At 46.4% G+C, this 27,146-nt stretch overlaps 2 protein-coding genes across 2 annotated transcripts in view; one reads left to right on the top strand and one right to left on the bottom strand.

The window, feature by feature from the left end:
• Window positions 1-7,013: 7,013 nt before the first annotated feature.
• tubgcp3 (tubulin gamma complex component 3) lies at window positions 7,014-20,268 on the bottom strand. Its single transcript, XM_084668543.1, has 22 exons — window positions 20,006-20,268; window positions 19,114-19,221; window positions 18,620-18,687; window positions 18,268-18,345; window positions 17,868-18,094; window positions 16,535-16,701; window positions 15,884-15,996; window positions 14,762-14,887; window positions 14,410-14,478; window positions 14,120-14,252; window positions 13,827-13,993; window positions 12,954-13,064; window positions 12,699-12,807; window positions 12,202-12,391; window positions 11,898-12,033; window positions 11,136-11,204; window positions 10,772-10,907; window positions 10,328-10,416; window positions 10,027-10,158; window positions 9,574-9,714; window positions 9,033-9,149; window positions 7,014-8,732 (listed from the first exon to the last, which is right to left on the bottom strand). Exons 1-22 carry the CDS (start codon window positions 20,079-20,081, stop codon window positions 8,571-8,573), a joined length of 2,724 nt encoding a protein of 907 aa, XP_084524669.1. The 5' UTR covers window positions 20,082-20,268; the 3' UTR covers window positions 7,014-8,570.
• A 752-nt stretch (window positions 20,269-21,020) lies between these two features.
• The window catches only part of atp11a (ATPase phospholipid transporting 11A), a 39,059-nt gene continuing 32,933 nt past the window's right edge, over window positions 21,021-27,146 (top strand). The window contains exon 1 of the mRNA XM_084668147.1: window positions 21,021-21,290. Within this exon, the coding sequence (XP_084524273.1) occupies window positions 21,252-21,290 (39 nt within the window). The 5' untranslated portion in view covers window positions 21,021-21,251. The remainder of the gene's footprint in view (window positions 21,291-27,146) is intronic.

Here is a 27,146-nt window from a genome sequence, read left to right as displayed (position 1 = left end):
ACCAGCCTTGCCAGCTAACTCACAACCTATTCATGTTTAAGTCAAACTGGTTGTGATGCATTAGGCCCATTGATGCCATAGCATGAAAAAACGGTGAGATCTTTCTATATTCAAGGATTGTGTCCAAAGACATCCAGGCCTATTTATAGACGATGAATATCTTGGATCTGTCAGTAGTGGAAACAATGAAAGGAGTAGAGGTAGAAGTAGTAGACGGAGGAGGAGAAGAAGGAGAGAACAGTGATGTCACTCCAGGTGGCCAGCAGCCGAGACAGGAACAGATGAAGGAAGGAACAACGAGAGACAGAAAACTAAAATAAAACATTGCAGGATGAAGGGATGGAAAACTACCCAGTCCTCTGAACAGGTGACCTAATGCTAAACCAAGACATGCACTAGTTTGCATCCACAAAAACAAAGACCTCATACCGTAACAATGAAAACACCCTCTAGTGCGTCAACATCTTACCAAAGTCTGGAAGAGGAGAGCACATCATATCTCCATCGGCGTTCACAGCTCTGACTGGGTAGAAAACTAATCCATTCCCCCCTCTCCAGGAGAAGACCCAGACTAGACGGAACATTCAGGACTACAGTCAACTCGACTGACTGTGTGTGTGTGTGTGTGGGGGGGGGGGGTACAGGCTGGGGTGTGGCGAGTTGAGTGGTTCATGCTGACAGAGCAGACAGCTGCTGAAGGGGTCACCCCTGTGTCAGGGGGATCAGGGAGAAAAGTTTGCGGTGGTGTATGAGGTGACGAGGGGGAGGGGTGTGGAGGATGTTGAGAACCATGGACAGGAAATGCTGACAAGTCACATGACTGTCACGGCTGTTGTTGGATCTTATGGTTCAAGTTTTAGTCAGATTCTAGTGAGTTAAGCCCAACACAACCTCGAGATGGACGACACATGACTTGTGACAAGTTGACCATGTCAAAATTCTAACTGTATGACGTGCTTTTGTAGTGAGGCAAACTCTCGCTTCTAACGGCCTTCATTTCTCCCTGACGTGACACTGCAGTTATTGTCCCAGGAATAAACATCACACAGTCTAAATACAGACCGACGCCTCAAAGCTTATCGGACTGAACAACAAGATACTTACTCACACACGGGCAGGAACAACCTCACAGTACAAAATTAAAGAAGAAGGAACAATTCTTGGGAAAATACGAACACCAAGTAAACACTTGTGTAGCTTCCTTGTATTGACCTTAGAGCCATAATCAATCACCACCTTGGGCAAATAAGGATATACTGTGTCAAGTCAGTCACTGTGAATTAAGAAAATAGCACCCATTTCCAGTCAGTCATACAATTTACATTGTGCAATATGTGTTCAGAGCACATTGGGATATGACAGTTCAGACACACACGTGTACAAAATGGTATGTGAATGCAAAAAAACATACGTACAAACCAGTGAAAGTAAAAGGTTGGAAACGTTTGTTTGCAGGGTAAAAGGTAGAGTTGAGACACACGGACACATCGCGAGGTTGGTACATACACATGTACACACACACACACACACACACACACGTGTCCAGTACATAACCTCCAGACACACACACACCAACACGCACAACCACTCACTGTGCAGGCGATGACAGCGCGACGTGAAGCCGTGGTAACTCCTCATTTCCTCCAGGGAGATGCGGATGTACGGCCTTATCTGCTCCCTCGGCCCCAAACACACCTCTGTCTCATCCCCTGCTCCCATCTTCTCCTCCTCCACTTCCATCCCTAGTCTGATATGAACTGATGGGTATGGCAGTCTCGTCTCTCTCTGCACACCTCTCCTTCCAGTCCCTCCCTCTCTCTTACTGTCTCTCCCTCTCTCCCTCATCCCCACCACACACCTGGCAGTGCACTGCTCTCAGATAGTTCTTGGCTCTTGTTTATGTACCCCGCCCTTTTTCTCACTCCGTCTCTTTCTCAGAAGTAGTTAAGATAAAGCTGTGGTTCTCACCTGGTCCACTACAAAGGATTAGAGGTTGTGTGTATTCCGACTGATGTCATGATAATCTCTGATCTAACAACATTGGAATAGGTGAAAGCAAATGTGTTTTTACAAGTTTTGTGAGTGTTGAGAATTTTAAGGGACAAGTGAAGACTCACTTGTTCGGGTTAGCTTTTGAGTAATCTCTTGTCTTTGGTCTATTGATAATTTGTATCTGTTTTATGTATTTTTATTATTAGACTATTATGTTTTATTGACAATGTACATTGTAAAGCACTTTGTGACCCTGTCTGTGAAAAGTGCTGTATAAATACATTTTACTTACTTACATAGCTCATACGAATCCTCATATCAAATCAGTAATTATCTCAGGAAGTGGAAGGTTGCATTACAAAATCGTTATTGCTCAAAGTCTAATGTCATATCCCTTCAGCCCAGGAACACTTCTAATGGTCTTCTGGTTTCCAGGACAGCATATTCACTGGGCGTCTCTCTGCTAGTATTGACATTTACACCTCAACATAATCTCCCTAAATCACTCCATCAACATTGAACATTACACCATTGCATTTAAGTTGTCAACACACAAACACAAACCATAATGTCGCACTCTGTGAGAACTACACCCCTTTAGCCACAGTTTCTGTCTTCATGCACCATTAACAACACAGCTTTTGAGAAGAGAGCGTGTCTCACTTTGATTTGATAAACTAGAACCATTAGCTGACACAAGTCCAAACTCACCCACCGTGTGCTGTCACCTGTGTGCTCCTGTAGCCCTCTCTTCTCCTCTTAGGTGCTCCCCTGCAACTGCACAGGCCGGCTAACATGTTCACCAGCTACCTTGGAGTATTCACACCCCAAAGAATGCTCAAATCCACCACAGACACCACAAACTAACTGCATACTAGACTGGCACCTTTGAATGGAGCCCTTCACAGGTGCTTCCTGACGAGAGGCTAATATGCTAACAAGCTATCAGACTCTGGTAATCAAGCAGCAGGGTTCAACATGGAGGTTACTCATTAGCTAGGCAAGTGGGGTTAGCTAGGGTGAGCTCGGTCAAAATGACTGTGGCGCTAATGTTTTGCTGGGTGATTTAGGTGGTAGGAAAGAAAGGAGTTCTTTGTTTTCTTGGGTGGATACCTTTGTCAGAGTTTCTTAATCTATGTGAAGTTTTTTTTTTGTCTCAAACAAGAACAACGACACAGCAAAGTACTCCTAGATTTATGAGGAAAAATCACAGTCTGGGGAATTCCACTCATCTGGATATCCTGTCATAGCATTGATATGAAAAACAGCTTTCCTCTCAATATTCATAACATGTTTACAATGGAAACCTTGGCTGGACCACTATGGATGAACACATTCGCACATAGACAGAAAGACACAATAAAACATACATACAGACATCCTTACAGAAAACACCCACAGGGTAGCTAACCTGTGGTCGGGTCCTCCGTTGAGCTCTGTCGTTTGGAGGTGCTTCCCTGGGGCTTTCCCTGCCCCAGGGGCCCCATACTGAGGGTCAGACTGTGGGCCACCTGGCCCAGTCTGGACAGGACACCCGACCCAGCCTCCTGGCCTTCATGCACCGACTCCGCCACAGACATCACCCACCAACAGCGTGAGCGAGCGTGCGTGTGAGAAAGATCTTTCGGTGCCCCCAAGCTAAGGCCCGAACCAAGCCGACTGGGTCGAGGCAAGATGATGTGTGTGTAGATCCAGTCTATCCAAAACTCACGTTCCTCTCTCCTCACGTTCCTTCTGAGGAAGGTGGTCTCTCTGTGCAGTGTGTGTGTGTGTCGGAGGGGAGGAGAACATCTTAGCAGACATTTAGCGAGGCGTCCGGTGGTCGGAGCAGAGGAAGAGAGGGGCGGAACCCAGAGCGGTGCTGTCTGCTGGTTACAACATAAATCCCCTTCTGCTGGGCTAATTATACTAGCCGCCAGCCAGCTTTAATCTGTGTGTGTCGGTCACATGAAGGCAGTTTGGATGGACACAGATATAGAGACAAACTAAATAACACTGGCGCACAAACACACACAAACACGACACACACAACACACACTCTCCACTACGTTGAGGATGTGAGGCCACCACAGACAATGACATTCTTCACTTCCGACAAAAAGCAGCAGCAGACAATAAAGGTCACATTTGTTCAAGCTTCACAGCCCAGTGTCTCTCTGTCTGAGCCGTCTCTGCTCACTCAATTACACCAGTGTGTGTGTGTGTGTGTGTGTGCAGCATTATTTAACTGTGTTTATCCTACAAACCTTTAATAGAGCGTTAACCACCCCCAGAGACTGGACACCAATTACCACAAACCAATTAGTGATTGTGCAGAGGTTCACTCTGTGACGACTCAGCTGTAATACCTGGCATTCTAACAGACACACACACACACACACACACCTGAAGAGTGTTGTCTCTACAGAGAACACACTTGGTTAGCTTACAGCATGGCATCCTCTCTCCAGTGACTCAGCACGTCTCAATCAGAGAGGCAGACAGAGGAGGCCTGTCCTCAGGACTGCCTCTTCCAACCAGAACACCTTGCTTTCACATAGCCAGTCGTGTTCTCTGGACCACACATTGGGATTTCTCGCCATAACAAATGTGTAGGGATTTGTACATATCTACCAAGGCTTATGACCCTGGATACAGGCCAGGGCTATAGGGCTTTGGGATGGTCTAGAGGACAGGGTTGAGGTTAAGCTAGGGGCTGGGGGAAGGGTGTAGTTGTGGGTAAGGTATTTTGATTCTGGCTCTCCAGCTGGCTCCTCTCTGGGGCACACTTGACCAGAGGGCAGACAGCTGAGGGGGACGGGGAGGGCACCAGGACACCAGCTGCATTCTACAGCTCTCTAATCAACTCTTTCAGACATAGTAAACTGTATTGAATCCCAGGGAGCTGATCGGTTGTCAGTCACAGACATAACCCCCCCCCCTCTGTAAAAATATTGTTAAGAGTATATAGACAGCATTAAATTGGCCACCTAAATTGTTACATCCCCCCTATTTTGAGGTGACTAAGAAGACTGGGTCAAGAAAGATTGATTCACCTACGACATTGAGTGGAGTAGGTCGGAGCAGGTCGGAATAGCTTCAACTTGACTTTCACTGACTTTGACTCAAAAACTATTTACAGATCTTAGGAGGGGAGGACAGACAAAACCTGTGTCCACTATAAAATCTAGAGTCAAACACAACCACATACCACACACTACGTCAAACCATTGTCATGATTTTGAGTTAAAACGAGGACCAAAGCTTGACCTCATCGTGGGAGTAACTAAAACACAAGACCATGTCTTATTATCTTATACAATTACACAACTGTATAGCTGTGGGGCTAAGCATGACATTTAGAACCGAGTCACGATGGTGACCTACTTCTGAGCAGTTACTGTACGTAAAACACCAGCACAATATGGACTTGTATCCTCCTGGGAGCTGTCAGAGAGGTAGGGCACTGGACCCATTGTTTGAAGCAACAGAAAGCAGAGCAAGCACACAGTGGCAAGAACATAACCTGGTATTTTCTTCCAAGGAACATAACAATTCTAAACTAAATAAATGATAAAGAGAGAAATTCATTCAACTCGAAGTCACCGTGTGGGGATGCCCTGCTTTGAGCCTGCTGGTCAGTCCTGTTTGAGGTGCTTTAGAATAAGGGGAAAACACAGGCATGAGTTGGTGTGACTGAGCATGGCTGGTACATTGTAACATCACATATACTGTAAGATATTATCAAATGATGTTGCAACGTGTGAACACACACACACACACACACACACACACACACACACCACTTTGACAGCATCCAAAATAAAACAAAATGCAAGTCATGCTCTTCCTAATGCATTCCACCCGATGCCGAATTCCTGAGTCAAATTATCCTCTAATCGCCCTTTTTTGTCTTCTGAAGTCGTCAATTCCCTTGCGTGCCATCTCTTGAATCTCGTTGGCAATTCGTGGAATGTAGAATGGCATTACTGTACGGTGCACATGTTCCTTTCCACCCCTGAGGTAATATCGGATTTAACATTATCCCACGATACCACCATACATCTGCCCTAGGGTATTCCATTGTTTTTAGTGGCTAGTGGAAACCACTGTTTAGGCCAACCGTGTTTGATTTTGTCATAAGAGTCAGAGATTTTGGAAATTTAGTTTGAAGTTTTGGTATTGTTGTTACAGTTTTGAGAACATGGACGACTGTTTCAAGAAATGTGTACATTTCCAAAACTTTTGACTTCTGGCAAAATCTAACACTCGCCCCTAAACCATGTAACCTGTGCTCAAAATCAAACATGCTTTCTGATCATAAACATAGCAAATCCCAAGCACACCCAATTAGGATGGTATTGTGACCCGCCAAAACCAGACACATCCCAGACAGCTGTGTAACACTAAATTGTCTCACACACATAAGCACGCACGCACGCGAAACGCGTTCACACACACACCGATTATGTCATTCACTTTTCATATAAACTGTGTACCACTCAATCGTAGACAGCATGATCAATGCTGCCACCGCATGGCCAATGAATTGTAGCTATCATCCAGTTGAACTAGACATAAACTGTGTTGACCTTTAGAAGCAATGTTTATAAACAGATTGTTTTTAGGCAAAAGTCAAATGACACAGAAACATTGTACGCATGTCAGCAATATTGTTCACATGACAAGTTTACTTCCATGTCGACTAGCGTGATAGATCATAATGCAACTGCGCATCAAAAATAACGTTGCCAAAACATAATTCATGATAACTCACCTGTGCGTTTGCACTATGTAAATATGTCTACTTTCCCTGTGTAATTCGAGGTATTGTGCCTTTAGACAAACTTGATCTTCAGTCTCCAACTGACCACCAGTGTCTTACGTCACATGATGAATTTCCCAAACCAATAAGAACGAAAGTCTAAGACACCTCATTAAATTTAAACTCAGCCGCAATTAGTTTCACAATCTGTGCCTTGTCTTTACGATAAGAAAAAGGCACCATTGCCCAAAGTGAAAAAGCACTAAAATGCACGTCCTTTAATTAAAAAAAAAGAGTTTATTAAAGAGTTGACAAGACATTTTTTTCCATAGTATTTACTATACATCTGTGCTATACAACGGAAATAATTTTACTTTTGACTTCCAAAGCCTGGTCTCCTAGGGGCACCTTAAGAGGACATGAGATGGGAAGAAAGAGCACATAAGTCACATCAATAGTTTCATATTACTTCTTCTACCGGTCGTCACACATCATAAAGAGTAGGCCTGTGGATATCAACACCCTGGTGTTTAACTCCGACTCAGAAGGAAATGGAAAGATTTGACCAGAAACATCAACAGGTGTATTGTATTGTAAAAGAGGGTCATTTTACCATGTTCTATTCAGTTCGCAGCTTCAAGCACTCACACAATATGAATGGCAACACTGTTTCAGGATGTAAGAGTTGGGGGAAAGAGAGAAGGGTGATGTGTGCAAAAAATGTGGATTGACAAATCTGTCTTTTACAATTCTGGAATTAATTGAACTAATCATGTTAGTTCAGTACTATACTACTAATGGAGAAGGTCTGTCTTTCGATGAAAACACAGCAACACCTAAATATGAAAAACATTGAGACAACAATACCAGTCTTGGAGTTGGTTCTCAAGGACTTGAGAAAGAATGGAGATGCACAGTGCTGATTTGGAACCATCCTGCCATCTTACAACTGTTACAGTTCTTAAAGTGTTATAGACACATACACACAATGCATATTTTAAGACAATGGTATGAAAAAAGAAATAAGTCAACATTTTGAAAAACTCAATAAAATGTCCCATAAGATGTAAACAGACCAAAGGAGTAAATAAATCGGACATTCAGGTGTGCAACAGTGAATTCTGAAGAAATGGGTCACCTCAAACAAGCAAGCCTTGAGGGAGAACATGCCCTTGCATTACAGGAAATGACAAAGACTTCTACATGCTCCTTATTGAGGAACAGCCAATGGATGAGTAAGGAGAACAAAGTGTGTGTGTGTGTGTACGTGTAGAGACGGGTAATTTGGCAAAGAACTTTAGGGGGGAGGGGGAGCCTTAATCTTTGTACTCTCCCTTTCATTAGTTTGACTGTGAACATAGCCCTATCTGCATTGGGGAGTATAAAAGCAACAAAAAACACACACAAGGCCAGACAGAATTTGCTGCAATGGCCCCATTTCTCCTGCACCACAGACCGTAGGTGATGTCATCACCAGAGCTTGAACGGTTAATTATGATGTCAGAGCATCTGGGTCGTTCCATGGGAGAACACCATTCCTATGATGTCATGAACTCTACAGCCAGAAATGATGTCAAAGCAGATTCTGTCTGGCACCATCGTGATGTCACAACGTCATAACAGCGGAGTCATTCCATCTGGGACGTTGCCCGTGACACATGATGTCACAAACTCTCCCGAAGCCACCTCATGAACTCATAGCGTAGGAATCCAGTCACCTTTCCAAGGCGACACAAAAGGGCTGTTACTGATGTCACAATATCGTCAGCCCTGTCCACCACCAGAGGGTTCCGGCTGGTTCTGCTGCCTGGACGCGTGGGGCTGATGGCTGCTGTCAGATGTTGGAGGATCGTCGCCCCCTGGTGGCCCCCAGGGAGGCGCGCAGGCGGGGATCCCGGGCCCGGTAGTGCTCGTTGAAGTCCAGGCGGAAGCTGAGGAAGCGCAGGCTCTCATCCGGGCTGGTCATGAGCAGCACCAGGAACTGCTGGACTATGCCCTGAGACAGAGACCCAGAGAGGGCAGGGAGGACAGACGGAAAGGTGGAGGGACGTAGGGAGAGAAGGAGGAATTAAGGGAGAGAGAGAAAGGGATGAGGGAGAGGGGGAGGAATGGATTGAGAGAAAAATAAGAGGTGAAATCAACTGCTGTTTGCCTGTTTTTCATACACAAGACATCAAACTATCATTAGCATGAGTGAGGTGGGTCGGGTAATGGTCTGGTCGCCCTAGAGAAACACCAGCGGACTGATGAGAGTCTGCGATGGCGTGGTGGTGGGGCGAGGGGGTGGACCTCGTACCTGGTAGAAGTGTGTCAAGATTCGGAGCTGGGAGCGCATTTTGGGGATGGTGTCCTGAAAGTCCTGGACCCTCCTCTGTTCCTCTGCTTCCTGCTCACCTGTCACGCCCCACTCACCCTAAAAACAAAAGAACACACTCAATAATTCACCACATTGGCCATTTCGACCAATAAAACATCCAGCACTCACTCCCCCAACCTTCCCACGGGTCCAACACCCTGGCACCTTGAAAGGCTTTTAGCCGTTGGAATTATGTTAATTATTCACACTTGCCACCTGTTGAAAAGACAGGCCTGGCAAGGTCGTTGTTTGTTTTTAAACACTTCGGAGAGTCACATCGACCAGCTGCAGAAAATCAATATGGAGGCTGTTAGAAAGAGAGGGGAGTCAGTTGTTCATGGCTGGGCTCCAGATGCAGTACCGGTCTGCTACACGTGATTCATAGAGGGCGCGGAGGCCATTTTGGGTGCACCTCCTCCCTGGACCCACCTCCTCCCTAGACCCACCCTCCTCCCTGGACCCACCTCCTCCCTGGACCCACCTCCTGCTCCCTCTGCTTCTTGCGCTCCTCGTACTGCAGCCGGAGGGCCAGCTCCTCCAGCCCTGAGCGGTACAGAGCGTCCTGGGCCGTCTGGAACTCGATGATCTGGTCGAAGATTGCCCTCAGCTGGTTCAGCAGCGACTGGACCGCACGCAGGTGGGGAGGAAGAAGGAAGGAGGGAAGATAAAAAGGAACAGTTAGTGTCCTTGTACACGTTTTCAGTTGTGGGTGTGTGAGAGCGTGTGATAGGCTGGTGTCTGGGAGCTTCCTGTGTATGTGTGGGTGTGTGAGAGCGTGTGATAGGCTGGTGTCTGGGAGCTTCCTGTGTATGTGTGGGTGTGTGATAGCGTGTGATAGGCTGGTGTCTGGGAGCTTCCTGTGTATGTGTGGGTGTTTTAGAGCGTGTGATAGGCTGGTGTCTGGGAGCTTCCTGTGTATGTGTGGGAGTCTCACCCGGCTGTTGGTGTCCAGCAGACAGCGGGAGATGACGCTGTCCAGAAAGGCCTCGTGGGCTGCTATGATGTGGTCCAGGTCCTGGGCCTGCTGCACCTTGTTCCACAGCTCGTCCCAGGAGCACTCCAGCACCTACACACACACACACACACACACACACACGTACGTGTTCACACAAAAACAAACGACACACTTATAAATCTCCATCTGGCCTCATCTGTGACTGTGGACATGGAGATGTTATGTTGGCGTGCGCTGCGTCGCGTTAACGATGACAGAGGGCGTGTTCTGGGGCTCAGACCTCAAAGGTGATGTAGTACTGCATCTGGTGGATGAAGTGGACCATCTCTGAGGCCAGGATGTGGCACTGGTGCAGCACGCCGGAGAGTTCTATACAACAACAACACCAGGTCACACAGGTGCCTCCCCTCCCAGGTGCCCCTCCAGCTACAGTCTGGTTTGACGTCAATAAAACTGAGCGTGTTCAAAGAGGATTGTTTACAGAGATGGCAAAATATGAATACCATTACAGAAATATCAACTGGTGAAAACACGACAGAATGTTACTTAAAAGGATCTCTAATATCGAAAACGAGGTTCGAGTGAACTGTCTCCCTCTGTTGGAGCTTAAAGAGAACTGCAGGCGTCTGCAGCATTTATGAGAAGTGGTATTTCTTGCTGTGTGTGTATAATGCATTGTCCATGTGTTTTATTGCTGTACGTAAGATGTGTGTGTCTTACGCACCCGGCATGCTCTTGAGCAGCTTGGCGTTGCACATCTGGCCCTTCCAGATGTCAGTGAGGATGTACTCCATGCGCTTGGCCCGCCACAGGAAGTTAAACACTCTCAGGTAGTGGCTCATGCACTCGCGAGTGAACACCTGTCACATGGGGAACACTGCATTGTTACACCTTCTGCCATAAGCGCACACACACGCACACGCACACACACACACGCACACACACACACACACACGCACGCACGCACGGCTGGCTGAAAGAAAGACAGGGAGAGAGGATGTGACACTCAAGATGGAGAGAAGGGGAGAGGAGAGTGGAAGAGAGTAACGAAAGCGGAGCAAAAAAAAAAGCGCAGAGGTTTGCGTTACCGTGGCAATAGGTCCATCTACGTGGTAGTCCAGACTGAAGACGTCCCAGCCTGTGTCTCCAGGAGACACCTACACAGGAGAGACATGTTGTTACGACAACTCCTTCTGGCCACATACAGGTGATGGATACTAAATCACAACACAGAAAGAAAGTTGGGCTGAGTAAGGTTATAAACCAGCGTAGCATAAAGAGCAGAGTATGCTCAGTGGAACGTCAGGGTGAGTAGAGCTGAGTAGAGCAGAGCGTAGCCTAGCCGAGTAGAGCATAGCGTAGCCTAGCCCAGTACAGTAGAGCGTAGCCTAGCCCAGTACAGCAGAGCGTAGCCTAGCCGAGTAGAGCATAGCGTAGCCTAGCCGAGTACAGCAGAGCGTAGCCTAGCCCAGTACAGCAGAGCATAGCCTAGCCGAGTAGAGCATAGCGTAGCCTAGCCGAGTACAGCTGAGCGTAGCCTAGCCGAGTAGAGCATAGCGTAGCCTAGCCGAGTACAGCAGAGCGTAGCCTAGCCGAGTAGAGCATAGCGTAGCCTAGCCGAGTACAGCAGAGCGTAGCCTAGCCCAGTACAGCAGAGCATAGCCTAGCCGAGTAGAGCATAGCGTAGCCTAGCCGAGTACAGCTGAGCGTAGCCTAGCCGAGTAGAGCATAGCGTAGCCTAGCCGAGTACAGCAGAGCATAGCCTAGCCCAGTACAGCAGAGCGTAGCCTAGCCGAGTACAGCTGAGCGTAGCCTAGCCGAGTACAGCATAGCGTAGCCTAGCTGAGTACCTCCAGCAGGCGAACGTCCAGTCTCTTGAGGATCTCAGGACTGTCGTACTGGGCGTTGGTGGCCCTCACTGCCGTCTCCAGGATGCCCGTCAGGTTGTGCTGGTACAGGGTGGTGGCTGGCCGTGCCAGCTCAGGCCTGGCACACACACACACACACCAAAAGTGAGGGGATGGAGCATACGTATGTGTGTATACCAACACCAAATCAGACCCAGCAAACAAGCATGTGATTTGTTTGTGATAGATTTGTTTGGGTGTGTTGGTGAGTGTGTGTTAGTGAGTGTGTGTTTATGTGAGTGCTCACTTGAGCAGGTCCATGAGGTGGCGTATGAAGTCTCCCTGGCCCAGCAGCAGGTAGCGCCTCATGGCCTGCAGGTGTTCCAGCAGCAGGTAGCTCTGGTTCAGCACGTTCAGAAGGTACTTGCTGGTGTCGAAGTAGGCGGCGTCGATCTTCCCTTGGAACGCCCCCTCCAGGTCGGACAGCAGCTCTGCGGCTGGGAGGGAGAGAGGCAGTTAGAGAGGGAGAGGAAGAGAAATGAATGACCGAGAAGGTCATATACTGTCAAATCTACTTCGATTTAGAGCATATCTATATATCTATATATATATCTATATCTATCTATATATATATCTATATATATATATATATATATATATATCTATAAATATCTATATATATATATGGCTTCCTTTGGAATTACGTTTTTTTTTTTTTATCACTCACAAATGTGAGTTTGAGAGACAGAAAAGGACAGACACACAGAGCAAGAGACAAGGGAGGAACAGCGAGGAGGGCTCTACCATCTTTGGGGGAGTCTGCAGACTTGGACACCTGGGTAATTGCTCCAGGGGGGGTTCTGTCCTGGCAGACCTGGTGCAGGAAGTTGATCGACTTCCCAATGAGTAGGACCTACACAGGAGGACACACTCAGGACCACAGGACTGCAAAGGACTATACTACTACACAGGTTGTGTTTGAGAAAAACAAAAACGCTTGTATGTAGGATTCAATCTCCCAGTACTGGCAGCACGTGTGTGTGTGTGTGTGTGCAGTACCTTGCGTGCCTGGTCCATGGTGATGAAGGTAGGGATCATGGACTTCCTCAGAGAGTACTTGTCGTGCCACAGGCGGTCTGTCTTCACGTTAGGGTCGGACGCAACGAAGAACTGTCGGGAGAAAACACACACCAGTACGGTAAGTATGTCTTACACACACACACACACACACACACACACACACACACACACACACACACTTGTCTGTCTCTCTTTTCTCATGCACAGACACACACACACACGCGATCCAAGTTTGAGTCAGGGAGTGCAGCTTTGTCTCTCCTCCCCTTGCCCCCACTTCCCAACCCTGGTTATGTGAAGGGTGCGTGTACACGTCCTTCCTCTGATGGTAAACCACTCCATAACAGCGTCTTCACATCAGACCTGCTACCCCAGGGCTCGATACTGAAGGGCTTTAAATAAGAAGCTCTCAGAATAGCCTGTCCGGCGAGCGTCCGGCTAGAGTCCGCCTGCGAAGACCTCCGGCCACAACTCTGGCCTGTTCCCTGAGTCAGCACTTAGCGGGTCGAGGTTGGAGGGAGGGTATGGCGGGTCAGCTCTCCATTAGTTCTGTCTCATCACTCTTCATGATGACTCTTCATGATGACTCCCCCCCTCTTCCTCTCCTTCCCTCTCTCTCTCTCTCCCTCTCTTCTGGGAAGCCAAACTGTGTCAAGGTCCACCTCAGATGGAGCTCTCCACAAAGATCTCACCTGCATGTATGTATGCGTGTCAATGGTTGAATCAGTGTGTGTGTGCTTAGCATGTGTCTGAGTTACTGTGTGTGTGTCTGAGTTACTGTGTGTGTGTGTCTGAGTTACTGTGTGTGTGTGTGTGTCAGAGTCACTGTGTGTGTGTGTGTGTCAGAGGCACCTCATGGTAGGTGTCCTCCAGCTCTCCGTCGTAGATCCAGCGGTACAGGAAGTTGAGGATGGGGTGGGACACCAGGCTGAGGATGTGCTGCACCAGCGCCCTCATCTGGGGGTCGCCCGTCTTACCGTAGGCATGGACCGCGGACGCCAGCTCGCCCCCCTTCCGCCCTGCACACACCCAGGGAGAGAGAGAGTTCCACAATCCCCCCACAGGAAGTGGATGTGCATTTACAGATCAGTAATGCAATCCATCAATCACTTGTGGCACTTGTTCATCAAACGAAGCGCACAGACCTTGGCAGAAGTCGACCAGGGCGGCCAGGGTTTTGAGACGGATCTTGGGGTCGTACGTCCAGACCAGCAGGCGTCTGAGGGTCAGGCTGCTCTCCAGCCCCAGGCTGACTCCCTGGTCATCCTCCACCTGCAACTGACACACACACACAGTGTAAACCATGCAGACAGGGTTTGCGGAACCAACCGTTATGATGGCGAGACGGAATAAAACCTGAAAAATCAATGGATGAAAGATAAAAGATGGATGAAAGGAAGAAGAGAGAAGTGGAGAGGGGGGATGAGGTGGATACCTGGGAGTGGAGGACTGACAGCAGCCTGTAGTACTCCTTCAGCTCCTGATGCAGTGAGGCACAGAAGCTCTGGAGGCAGGGAGAGAGACAGAGAGAGACAGAGAGAGAGAGAGAGAGAGAGAGACAGAGAGAGACAGAGAGAAAGGGAGAGAATGTCCTGTCAACAGCTCAACCACATTAATGCACTTTCTGTGTTCAAACCCACACTCAATCTTCACACAGTGCACACACACACAGAGGCTCCTCCCTTTTGGTTTCCACACACACAACACACCTACCATAACACATGTCCTGTGTTCACACACACACACCTACCATAACACATGTCCTGTGTCCATACACTCTCACCCACCTGTCCCACGAGGCCAAAGGCTCGGTCCAGGCTCCGTGCGTCTGTATACTTCCTGATCTTGTTGTGCAGCCAGCCCAGCTCAGACAGCCGACTGCTGGTGTCCCTCAGGGACTTACACAGCTCCACCTAGGGACACACACCCAGCATCACAACCAAGCTGGGCCATGCTTAGCAGGGATCGGAAGTATTTCTGTCAAATATGTAGACCTATCGGTTCACTTCAACTAATAAAGCCCCTACTATATCCTTCTGGAAAACATGGTGAATTCAAAAGCTATTTGGAACCATTACCAATATGGACCAATAACCAAGGAACCATTAGGCTGGAGTATTTCCTTATCTGATAGAGAAGCAATATATATAGTTCTCAGGGACCTGTGTTTTAGGACCGGTGGACTAGAATTTGTGGAAATATTCGACTGGTTTAGTAAGCCAGTCCCCTGGAGCAGACTTTAGCGTCAATGTGGAGCCTGTCCAAACAGCCCAGCATCGATCCACTGCTAGTTTGACCTCATTTTACCTCGTTCTCTTCAGCCTTGATGCTGATACGTTCGAGGCCAGGCGCTGAGCGCTGCTGTTGGACGCGGGCAGGAGGGGCTGAGAGGAACCTGGGTGTGGGGAGGTCACTGCTCAATGCTAGGGGCAGGTCACTGCTCAGTGCTAGGGGCAGGTCACTGCTCAGTGCTAGGGACAGGGCACTGCTCAATGCTAGGGGCAGGGTACTGCTCAGTGCTAGGGGCAGGGCACTGCTCAGTGCTAGGGGCAGGGTACTGCTCAGTGCTAGGGGCAGGGCACTGCTCAGTGCTAGGGGCAGGGCACTGCTCAGTGCTAGGGGCAGGGCTCGACATGGACGGCGTCCCGGATAATTCAGTTCCCCTGTCCCCCCTTCCTAAAAAATCATGACATTTTCCCTTGTTGCTTGGTTGAGCTGAATGTGATTTACATCATTGCGTGTTAGCTTATAGTGTACACTACCTACTTTCCATGAGCATAAGGTACCTTTCTTGATGTTGCTTAGTTAATCTGCACTCAAATACAGGCTTTAAAGTATAGTAAGTTTTATTGCTCAATTGCTAGTAAGGTTTGTCATCATGGATATGTGCGTGACCAAGGAAGGCGCACCTTGGAGTCGATTTTGTAGCAGTTGTCGGCGCCGCTCATCTTGATGAACTTGCCGTCGATCCCCTGGAACACGTACAGGATGTCCCTCACCAGCGCCAGCTCCCCCACCTCAGCTAGGAGGGGGTCACAGACGGGGAAAAGAAGACGCAAAAGATACAGAAATATCCACAATCAATAAATAACCGTGGTCTATTTAAAACGGAATCTCCATTGCAGAGGGTACGTTGCTAAAGTGATGGACCAAACGGCAAGGCCAAATGGTAGGATAAATGATGTAGACCAGAGTGTCGATTCAGCTTGTTTCTTACAGAGAGAGAAATTAAGTGTTTTAAGCTACCCGGAAACCGGTCGACAGCTGTGAACCTTATTGAATCAGACTGGTGCTGTTTACACGCAAGTTGACCTCTACCCCCCCCCCAGCCCCCCCCCCCCCATCTCCCTCCAATTCAAACATCAATCATTCACTCCCTCTTAGATTGTTTTCAGCCAGGCCGTGAGTAATGGATGTCTAAAATGATCTGAAATGCTCTCATATGTCACATGGTTATCTACTGCACATGACACAGAAAAGAGAGGAGTGGAGAACTGGGCCAGTCACACACTGACACAGCCAGCACTCCTGTCAGGTGCTAGACCCTGTTGAGGGCTCACCGTTGGAGTCTCCGTCGCGGCGTGCTCGTGGAGCCCGGGTGGAGAGAGCGGAGGGTCCCAGGGGGGGGCGTGAGGTAGCCTGTGCCAGGGGGGCCGGGGGGGCGTTGACGGGGAGGGTCCATGCTAACCTGGAGCCCAGCAGCTGCCCTGCGGACTGGGGAGGATGTCTGGGACACACACACACAAACACACACACAAGCTTTCTGTAAGGAACACTCGGAATTTCGAGGAGCTGCTGTTCACACAAATCCTCTTCTGCCTCCTTTAAACAGGTTTATGTCCCCTAATGCACATCCAGTGGCCCCATTACCAGCCACAGGGCCGAGGCTAGTCCACTCTTAATCAGGGGGATCTGACATCCTACAACACAGAAAGACATTTGAACGATCACTCTGCACTCTTGACGACTTGAACAGTGTCGATGTTCAACTCAGTCCAACAGCCGGGCACAGACACCTGAGTGCAGATGAAACACGGAGGGGGTGTGGATAATTGATGTAGTCGACAGACTGAAAAGCTAAAGGGTGGTTCAGTGTGAAATCGAAGCAGCCATGACACCTTCCATCTCAGATCCATGTTCATTGTAGTCTCTTTATTTTCCTGCTTTCAGAATGTTTTTTACTATGTCACCATCCCGCCACAAAAAATTCCTTGAGTGTGCAAACTTACTTGGTGATAAAAGCTGTTTCTGATTGTGTTTACAAATGACTAATAATACATATAATCTAAAGACCAATGCAATTAAAAAATATTATTTTGGTTAGAGCTCTCTGAAGTAAAATTAAATTCAAATTATGATATATATATATTTTTTTTTTTTTTTACATTTGATTATGTTGACTTGAAATGAATAAAATCCCATGTCAGAAGAATAAGAGATGGTGGGTTGTTGAAATCGTGATCTTACAGATTGATTGGACCTGGACAAACCCCAAAAGTTAATATACTTACAGCCAACTTGTAACACATTTCAACAAGTCCATCAGGCTCTCTACAGTAGGGTAATGCTTGATTTTGGAGTTCTAGAGAGTAACCCTTGGATCGATCTCAACAATGAGATCTTTGCTCTGATTCTAACTTTAGAGTTCTCGCAAACGAAGGCAGCCTTGTATCCAGTCTGCATAATGTATGCACGTGTAGCATCGCAGCACGCGCATCCAGCTTCACCATATCAAACCTCAACCCCGGTCCGCGCAGACAAGATAAAACGGCATTCTGATTGATCGCTTAATTCAATGTTATTGATCTGTGTGCTAGCTTGTGTCTATAGTACAAGGCCGACAGGTTATAATGGCCCCCGGGCTCCATACCAAGCGTGCTAAGTGGCTCTTACCCGGCCAGTAGGGACTGGGGTGTGGGGGTGGGCCCATTGAGGGAGTACACCCCAAGGCTGCTGATGCCGCTGGTGCCCATGCTGGCAGAGGTGTGTCCGGCTGCAGGCCCAGGGCCTGAGCGCTCGCCGTAGCTGAGGGCCAGGCTCTGGGGACGGGTACAGTAGAAGGGCGTGGAGTGGGCGTCCCTGGGGAGGGCCTGGGCGAACAGAGCCCCATAACTACCAACCTAAGAAGGATGCAGAGCGACCGTTAGGGGAGGTTGTCATTCGATTATTTATTCATTTTATTTAGCAACGACATTGTACAGTTCTGGGATGAAAAGGGACAAGATGAGATGAGTGAAGGGACAAGGTAAGGCAAGACCAGGTGTGTGTGTGTAACCTTTGTTGATGTACGAACCCTGCTGGATGGTTGTCTTGGATCCTCACAGAGACTAAGCAGGAGGTATAAGATGGACCACTTGTGTTTCAGCACCCCCTGTGACATGACAGGCACACACACTCCAAATGACTTGTCAATCTAAAGGAAACAAACTCAAGTCTACATGCCACTAGGTCTAAATGGCAACAACAGCATGTACCAATTGGACTGGAAAGCCTTTTGAGGTATTCAGCCTTACTTCTGTTTGGCCGACTAGAGGGTTAGGTACAATGCAGTGTTTCCAAAGTACTACTCAAGTGTGTATATGAGAGAAAGAGAAAGAGAAAGATAGAGATAGAGATAGAGAGAGAGAGAGAGAGAAGGCACTGACCTGAGTCTGCAACTTTCGGTGCAGCTCTGAGAACAGGGCTGCGTCCACCTCTCTTCTCTGTTTCACCACTGGAGCAGAGGAACACAACACAGGGCCAAGGTGACCATTGTACAGTAATAGTTACCGAAAGATTTACAGTGGCACAGTCTTGATAAAACTTTAAAGAGTGTTTGGTGTCTGCTTTTACTAAGCTTGGATCAATGCTTGGCTTTTAATGGAATGACTTTCAACATGATACAGTGTAATTTACTATTATTTCTCTGTGGTTTTCCGTCAAAAGTGAGGCCAAAGAGGTGTTTTATGGTGTAAACACAATTGAAGTACCCAAGAATAAAATAACGACCAAGTGAAACTGTCGTGCTCCAGAAAAAACTCCAAGAAGGGGGAAGGTGAAAGCATGCACAGCCAAATTCCAACTTACTGTTCTTCTTTTGTCTCTTTCAAATATCCTTTTAAATCTAAGCTGAGGAAGAGATGCTCAACTGATCACTTACATTCTTTTTTGATCTTCTCCGACACCAGGAACTCATCTCGCTCAATGGTGGGGGCATAGTTACTTCCGACGACTCTCACAGCATACTGGAACTGGTGGGCTACCTCAGCTAAAATGAGAGAATACTGACGAGAAACTGCACTTCTTTGGTTCTGAGGTCCACATTGCTTAAAGGAACTGTACAGACTGAAGCATGTTAGATTCGAGGCTGGTTTTATACTGTTTACTTGGTTGTCAACTCACTGGCTTGATACGTTATCAGAAAGTTTAACTGCCAGGAGTAATGGCTTTGGCCACAACAGACATAGGCTAACTGACATGCTCCCTGTATGGAATACATGTCAGCGGTCTCTGGGCAGCCTCTTGGCGACTAGCTAGCTTTCTGGATATGAAAGCCCTCAACATGGATGCACCCACTGTCAGAGGCTACCTAGTTTGACCACACTACAGCTACTATTAAATCACCATGGCTCGAGTTCAAATGCAGCAATCAGGCCAGCCAAACTGTCAATAATAAAAGTAAATGTTGCCAAAATAACGCTAGACTGCCAACTCCGCCCTATTCCTCTCTTATGAATTAACTAATTGGCACTAGTCTAGCTATAATATGTGCAGCGTGGCTAACGTCCCACATTGACTATGAAAGTAACGTTAGCTGAAGCTGGTGATCATGTAGTATAGCAAACTGTCTTGAAAACGCACACGTATGCTACAGTAACGGCACGGTAACATCAGCTGCCAACTCTGCTTGACAGTTAAGTCGTTATATTGTTGGCTGGCTAGGTAGCTAGATACCTAGCTAGATGTTAGCTAGTGAACTAGCTAGAGCTAGCTAGTTAGCATGAATGAATAGACACCGACGTAAGCATAGCAAGACTAGATTTCTAGCCTACCTTCGCTCTTCCCAGTGATCCTGCAACAGAGACTTTGAAGAAGAACGTTGGGAGACTTTTGATCAAGGGCAGCCATAGTTAATAGCTTGCTGTCTCCTTATAAAACACGGTGGAACTAGCTATAATGGAAGATAACAGTTATTCCCGCTACGGCTAGTTGATTCTGGGCTCCCACACTCCCAGCACTAACGCCATACTTCAGCAGAGCCCGCCGAAAGCGTACGCTGCGTTGCTAGCAAGCAAAACCGTGACATGGGAAAACGGAATAAAAATATTGCCCTCCGAAACAAACAATTTTATGAAAAGGTTCCTACTCTGATTGTTCCGACCCCCATGTGTGGGCTATTTTTTTTTAAAGTTTAGGCGTATAATAAATTATGTTCATGTTGTTTTAGATGTGCACTACACATGTAAAGATGTAGCCTTTAATCTGTAGATTAGGTTCTGAATTGTTGAAACTTAAAAAGTAAAGTTACCTCTTCATATGTGCGTGGGTTTCAGCACTACAGACGGGGACAGCTCCCGTACCACGTTTCATGGGGTACACAAGTTTCAGAGTGGAAATTTGATGAAAAGCATGAAAAGGCTTTTATTTATTTTTTATTCTCCTACATTCAGCTACAAATGTTTGTAAAACTATGCTGCCAAGTTATTGTACTGTTAGCTATATACTTATTCTTTCTCTTTGTCTCCACAAACACACAAACACAGATGCGTCTATGATGTATTTTGCGAATTGATGACTCACTCGGCAAATAACACAAAGGATATGTGCAACAAGCGAAAAAGTCAGCTGTACTGCAAAATTTCCTTAGGCATTTATGTGACACTAGAGTGCGCAAGCGCTCGCGGCTCCCGTGACGTATTATGAACGAAAAGCTCATTTGCCTACAGCAAAACCTAGAAGATTACAAGCGCAAGGAAGGTGAGAGAGAGAGAAGGGAGGAGAGGAAAGGGACTAGGTAGTTGTGTAAATTACTTTAGAGAAGTAGGGCGACCGTGTTCCTGTCGAATTGTTATTTTCTCCGTATAGAAGGACGACTGCATCGCTTGTTGAACTAATGAAAATGTTTAAATAAAGCCAAATTATGTTGTCCAGAAGCAGTAAGGTACTTCTCCCATAGAAAAGGAGACTGTCCGAAAGTCATGGAGCGCAGAGAAGATATAGAAACAAGCTAGCGTCAAACGACTATAACTAGGTGCACGGATCAAGAAACTCCTTGAACCAGGTGGAACCGGTGAGAACATGGATTTTAGCACAATTCGGAACCTCATCAGCAGATACGTAAGTATTTCTACTTTAATGCCAACTTGCACAGTTGCTAGGAAGTAGTTGAAAGTGGATACAAACCTGCAAAGGTTTTGAATGAAGTCAAATTGACTCAAAGTTGAGTGTAGTCTACGCTTCAACTGCATTGAAAGCTGAGAAACTAAAGCGTCTAAATAGGCTACCGTGAACTCTCTTTGCCCGGGCTTCTCAATTTTGCTACATATGTTTTTCCTGGCCTTTCAATAGCATTGTAATTTAATTCGTTAACGAGCCAATGCAGATAGTGTTTCACATGTCCACCCATGTAATAAGTCCATAAAAAAGAGAGGCACCTGCACGAACGCTGTAGCCGCCTTGAGTTACACCATTAATTTATATTGCCCCCATAGACTACAGGTATGATTTTCATTGTATTATGTGATAGTCATGTACAGTAGCCTATGCATTTCATTCATTACTATCTGACACAACAAGAAGTATATAGCATGGTTATAAAATAAGTGGTATGGATTTATTATCCAGCGGGTTTAAGCGCTTGTAAATCCCATAGTGTGTATGGTGGATTTAAGTGAACACTAGTATGTATCTTGAACAGTAATTCGAAACTGCTCAAAAAATATATATTGGCGCATATAACTGAGGGCAGTGCTATCATCAGGTGAATAGTTCCATCCTATCAAGACTATTACAAAATATATTGTACTCCAGCTCACCAAAATCACCTATCTGTTGTACACAGTACATCATAAAGAGAAAAAAATAAAAAACCTAAATAAATTACTGATAGAAGTAAAGCCGTGTGCGTTTATGAGGCTATGTGATATTGGAAGTTGTGCTGTAATTGAATTGACTTCTGGGCTACATCCACTCACCCGTACCGCCGTTGAAGGTCACGACTTGTTGATCGTTTTGAGACCTGTGTTTGAGGAGCAAACACACCGGCTAACAAACAGACAGGGACTCTGATTCATTTGCAGCCATGCTTGTTGTAATGATGAATAGTGGCGGCCAAATTCACAATAGCGCTTACGTAATGAACATCACTACCTTCAGCTCTGGCATCATCCTCTACACACCCATGCCATCACCACCCAAGAACGCCATAGCTTGAAATAAGCAAATTAAGATATTTGGTTTAATCAGTACGACTTTCAAAAACATTTGGAATGCCCGTCTTTCCTGGGTTAACAATTTATGTTTCGGTGGTGTGGTATTTCCAGCAAAAACAATGACTAGAAGTTGGTTTCAATGGATTTATGTAATCTTCTCCCGTGCACAGCAAAACCAAAAAGACGTGTAATGATATTTGCTTTGACCAATGGCCATTAAAGAGCAACTCTGTGTGTGCGGATTAGAGAGCATGAAGCCAGTAGAGTATATGCGTTGAGTTTGTTTGTCACATAGAGGCACAGTGAAGAGAAGATGATGTGTTGCGTGAAGAGAGCAGACAGGAGAGGGGGATGGAGTGGATAGGGTGTGCAGGTCCAGGAGATATCATGGAGAGAGAGAAGGTCAGACTTAAGAGATAGAAACAGCAGTTTTCTTCAACCATAAAAGTTATGAATATAGTTGATCATCCTCTTAAGGCATCAGACTACAGCAAACCGTCAACTACATTCTGTACATTTCACGGTCAACAATAAACAAACATACAAGAATATTTCTTTGAGTACAAACATGAAGTGTGCTACTACACTGTCCCCATTAAATGAAGAGGAACACCATTCCCTAATGAGCATCTTGTGTCTAGAGACAGTCACAACTTCACCTCAAACTAGATTAGATAACCTACACACAAACAGTTACGTAAGTCTCTCTATACTTCCTGGCTTGAAACGACATTTCAAATGGTCATGTCACCAAAAGCTCAAGACTACACAGCTCTCTAATCTCCGAGCATGTCAGTTTTGTCTCTTCAAAAGGCTCTCCTTGTGAAATTCACTGTGACATAGGATTACCGAGAGAGAGCGAGAGAGGTGGCGAGGGGATGGAGATGGGGGGCTGTTTTCCTCTCAGGTATGTCTGTGCGTTTCTTTCTGTTCCATTCACCGTGATGGAGTATTGATAAATGATTCCTTTGGAACCTGTCCCCGGACTCATCTACCAGTACTTCTAGAAGGCTTGGAACAAGCATCAGGGGAAATCAGACAGTCCTATGGGATCATGTCATCACCAACATGATAACACACATTCAAATTTGATAGACGGACTCTGGGTGAATCAGGCCTGGCACTAAACTATTCAATGGTTCTTTGCAGCACCTGAGGTTCATCTAGTGTGTTACAGTTGTAGATCATTGGTCTGAATTATTCATTTTTTGTTGGCTACTTGACGTGTTTTGAAGCCCAGGCCCATTGTTGTTTACTAGTGACACCATTCTACGCTAATGGGTGCATAGCCAATAACAAATCTACTGCTTACTAATTTGGATTTTTGAATAGGAAGGGCGTCACCTGCTCCTCCCTCCCACTTCCAGTCTCCGAGGGTTTAGAAGGCCATTTGAGCCCCATGTTGAGGCAAGGTAATCCCATTTACTGGCTGGTGTGGGGGTGGAATAATGTTTACAGTAAGACTACTGTATTAAGTGGTCAGACTGACTGTGCAGAAACATAATTATACTATCCTGTTAAGCTCATGTTATTGAGATGGAGTCTAGTCAACTCATGGTTTGTGTACTCCTACTGCTCATTTGTTTCTAATGTGTGGATTTAGTTGAACAGGAGAGGTGGTTAGGCAACCCTTGACTATAGCCTGGAGTACATTTAGACATTTAGCAGACGCTCTTATCCAGAGCGATTTACAGTAAGTACCGGGACATTCCCCCTGAGGCAAGTAGGGTGAAGTGCCTTGCCCAAGGACACAATGTCATGTGGCACAGCCGGGAATCAAACCGGCAATCTTCTGATTCATAGCCCGATTCCCTAACTACTCAGCCATCTGACCGCCCTGTATTAACGTTGACTGAACAGGCAGGGCTACCAGATGAGTCAATAAAAAGTAGTGGTCAGTCAAAATGGAATGGTCCTAAAAGCAAAACAACCATAAGGGAAAATTCATCGGTATCCCTTTGAATATTTGATGAAATAAATGTGTTGGTAAAACACTTTTGACCTACGGTACTGTCCGCCTTGCCAGATCAACTGATGTACCGCATGGCCCACTTGCAGTTTGAATCATTTACAAACGATTGATTTAATACTGTAACGCAACATGAGTGTCAGGCTGGCTGCAGTGCAGCGTACACTGTATCCATCTCCAGTAAACTGGAGCTAGCTTAAGGTGGGTGATTGTAGAGATCAGTGGCCAGTATCGGGTCAGCTGGATTGAAGCCAAACGGATAAAGACTCTCCTCTTGACTCTCCTCTGGGCTATGACATTACTTGTCGCTAGCAGCACAAGGTGGCCAGGGTATGTTCATGTGTAGAATCACATATTGACACAGTATGATATTGAAGCTCAATACCTTTTGCTTTGTTTTTAGGGGCACTCTTACAGTTGGAAATGAAACCAGGGAGACATATTGTATTTCCTTACAGATTGGAATACCAGGGAAATGGAAATGATTCCTGATGAAATCCTTTGATTCAACTATAGGAAGAAACCTTCAGGGTTTGCAGTCAACCTCCTATATCTATAGCCCTATAATGACTGTTTGAACACTGTACTGTAATTACATATTAGCCCCACCTCACTGCACTTTAGTACCCTCTGTCTTCTTCTCTCTCGTCCCCTCTCGTTCCCTCTCTCATTCTCTCTCTCTCTCTCTCTCTCTCTCTCTCTCTCTCTCTCTCTCTCTCTCTCTCTCTCTCTCTCTCTCTCTCTCTCTTTCTCTCAGGGTCTCTCAGCCATGTGCTAATTACTTAACAAGCCTACTGTGGATCCCTGTGGAAGGGTTGAACTTCTTAAACGGGATTCTGCAGGCTCCGCCTTAATCCATTATCCATCCATGTGTTGTTATTTCCTTTTGAACATAGCGCCTTTTATCCTGACTAGGTTTAAAACCACATTTAAGTTAACAACGACCAAAAAATGACTATAGATTCCTACTTCAGGAGAGGAGTAAAGGTATTTTAGCAAATAACAGACACAGATGCCATCACTGACTGACCATCAATATAGAGAGGGAAAATACATGATTAGTGTTTGCTTTGCTGGAACACATACATATACATAACTGCATTAATGACCCAACCGGTACTGGACTGTCTTCCAGCGCCAACACTACAGCTGGGTCTAATCCAAAATCTCCCCCAGAGTTTGCCAAAGCCTCTCATCTTCTGTTGGTATGTGACGGTCAACGTGCTCTGGGTGCTGGGTGAACGACAGTGGCGAGGACTACTCTGCGTTTGTAGAAAAAGGCCTCATGTGATGGATTGCATTGATTTAACGGTGCATGAAAGGCCACATCAGTGAGTGAGGGGAACGAGAGAGAAGGTTTTGTACTTTGGTGTACATGTTCCACTTTGGTTACGGAACCTTGGAAAAGAACACTCAGGACCGTATAGGATATCCCTGCATGTCTGACCCCTCGCTCTGTTGTTCCTCCATAGTCTGTGGGTCCTTCCTATACAGTTAAGCCAGAGAAAAAGATCTATATTTACTTAGTTTACTTTGTCCTGTCGCCTCTTTTCTCTTATCTACCTTATCTAACTTTCTTCAGGTTCTTTCCTTCACTTTCTTTCAAGTACATCATCCTTCTCTCTTATCTTCCCTCCAAATTTCCGGCTAGCCAGGCATCGGAGCGTTTTACGGCGTACCGCTCAGAGAGTTATTGATTATTGGCTGGCGCTATAGACTGCTTTAATGGTGTTTCAAAGCAGTGCATAACATTTACATTCAACCTCCCCCTGCCTACACCACAGTTCCTGTGCCCAGTTTCTGTTCTCTCAGACCGCAACAACATCGTTGGAGATCAATGGCGTCTGACCGTGTGCTGCAATTGATTGGGACTCGCTGGCATCCCAGTGCCCCGAGGGGGAAGTTCAGAACACTCCTCTGTGCAATCCTGCTGAGGCTAAGCTGGCTAAGCTGGCTATGCTAGCTATGCAGAGCCGTCCTGGATGAGTGACGTAGAACTGCAAATGTCCTGCTCCTCAGTGAAACATTTTTAAACCTGACGGGATGCCCTTGATGGAAAGTTCATCCCATTTCTTATAAACAGTCTATCTACTGTATCTGGGGGGGCGGGGGGGGGCTAAGCCCATTGCCGTTTCATTGATCTAGCCCGTGAAAGGCTATAAGAACCACTCTATCTGCAGTGATCAGAGCTGGGGAGGCTTCTTGCATGGTAGCCAGTGGTGATGTAATCACCAAGATGTGGTGGATGACCGTGTGTCAGTTTGATGGGGCTGTGAAGTCAAGCGTGAGAATAATGGGAGAGATTCTTTAGGACTACATTTTGAGGAGCTGCCAAGCTCGATAGTACTATTCTCATCAGAGACAGAGAGAGAACCTGTCATTTTGAGAGAGAGACCTTTCATTTTCAGAGAGAGAGAGTGAAGCATTAAAAATGAAATGTGAGCACACATCATCAGAACATTTTAAGTACACTTCCAGTTGTGTGTGAAAAGATACATGGAACCATGGAGAGAAAAGCTACTCGTTAACAAGTTGTGAGAAAACAAGAGAAAGAAAAAGGGAAAATGTGTATGTAAAAGGAAGAAAAAACCCGTAATGAAAATAGGTTAAACCTACAAAAACAAGGAGCTATGGGTAGGGAAAAAACAAGAGTGAGAATAAGAGACTGATATGGAGGGAAAGAAGGACTGAAAAGCAACGGGCAAACATGAAAGGGGGCCGCCTGGCTGCTCTATCTTCAATCTGACAGGAAGGTAATGCAGAGCCAACAGGTGCGGCTGTATTGTATCTAGG

This window comes from Hypomesus nipponensis, chromosome 12 (genome assembly GCF_054491055.1).
Source record: "Hypomesus nipponensis isolate SF chromosome 12, ASM5449105v1, whole genome shotgun sequence".
NCBI classification, from domain to species: Eukaryota; Metazoa; Chordata; class Actinopteri; order Osmeriformes; family Osmeridae; genus Hypomesus; species Hypomesus nipponensis.
This window is presented reverse-complemented; position numbering and strand designations above follow the sequence as displayed.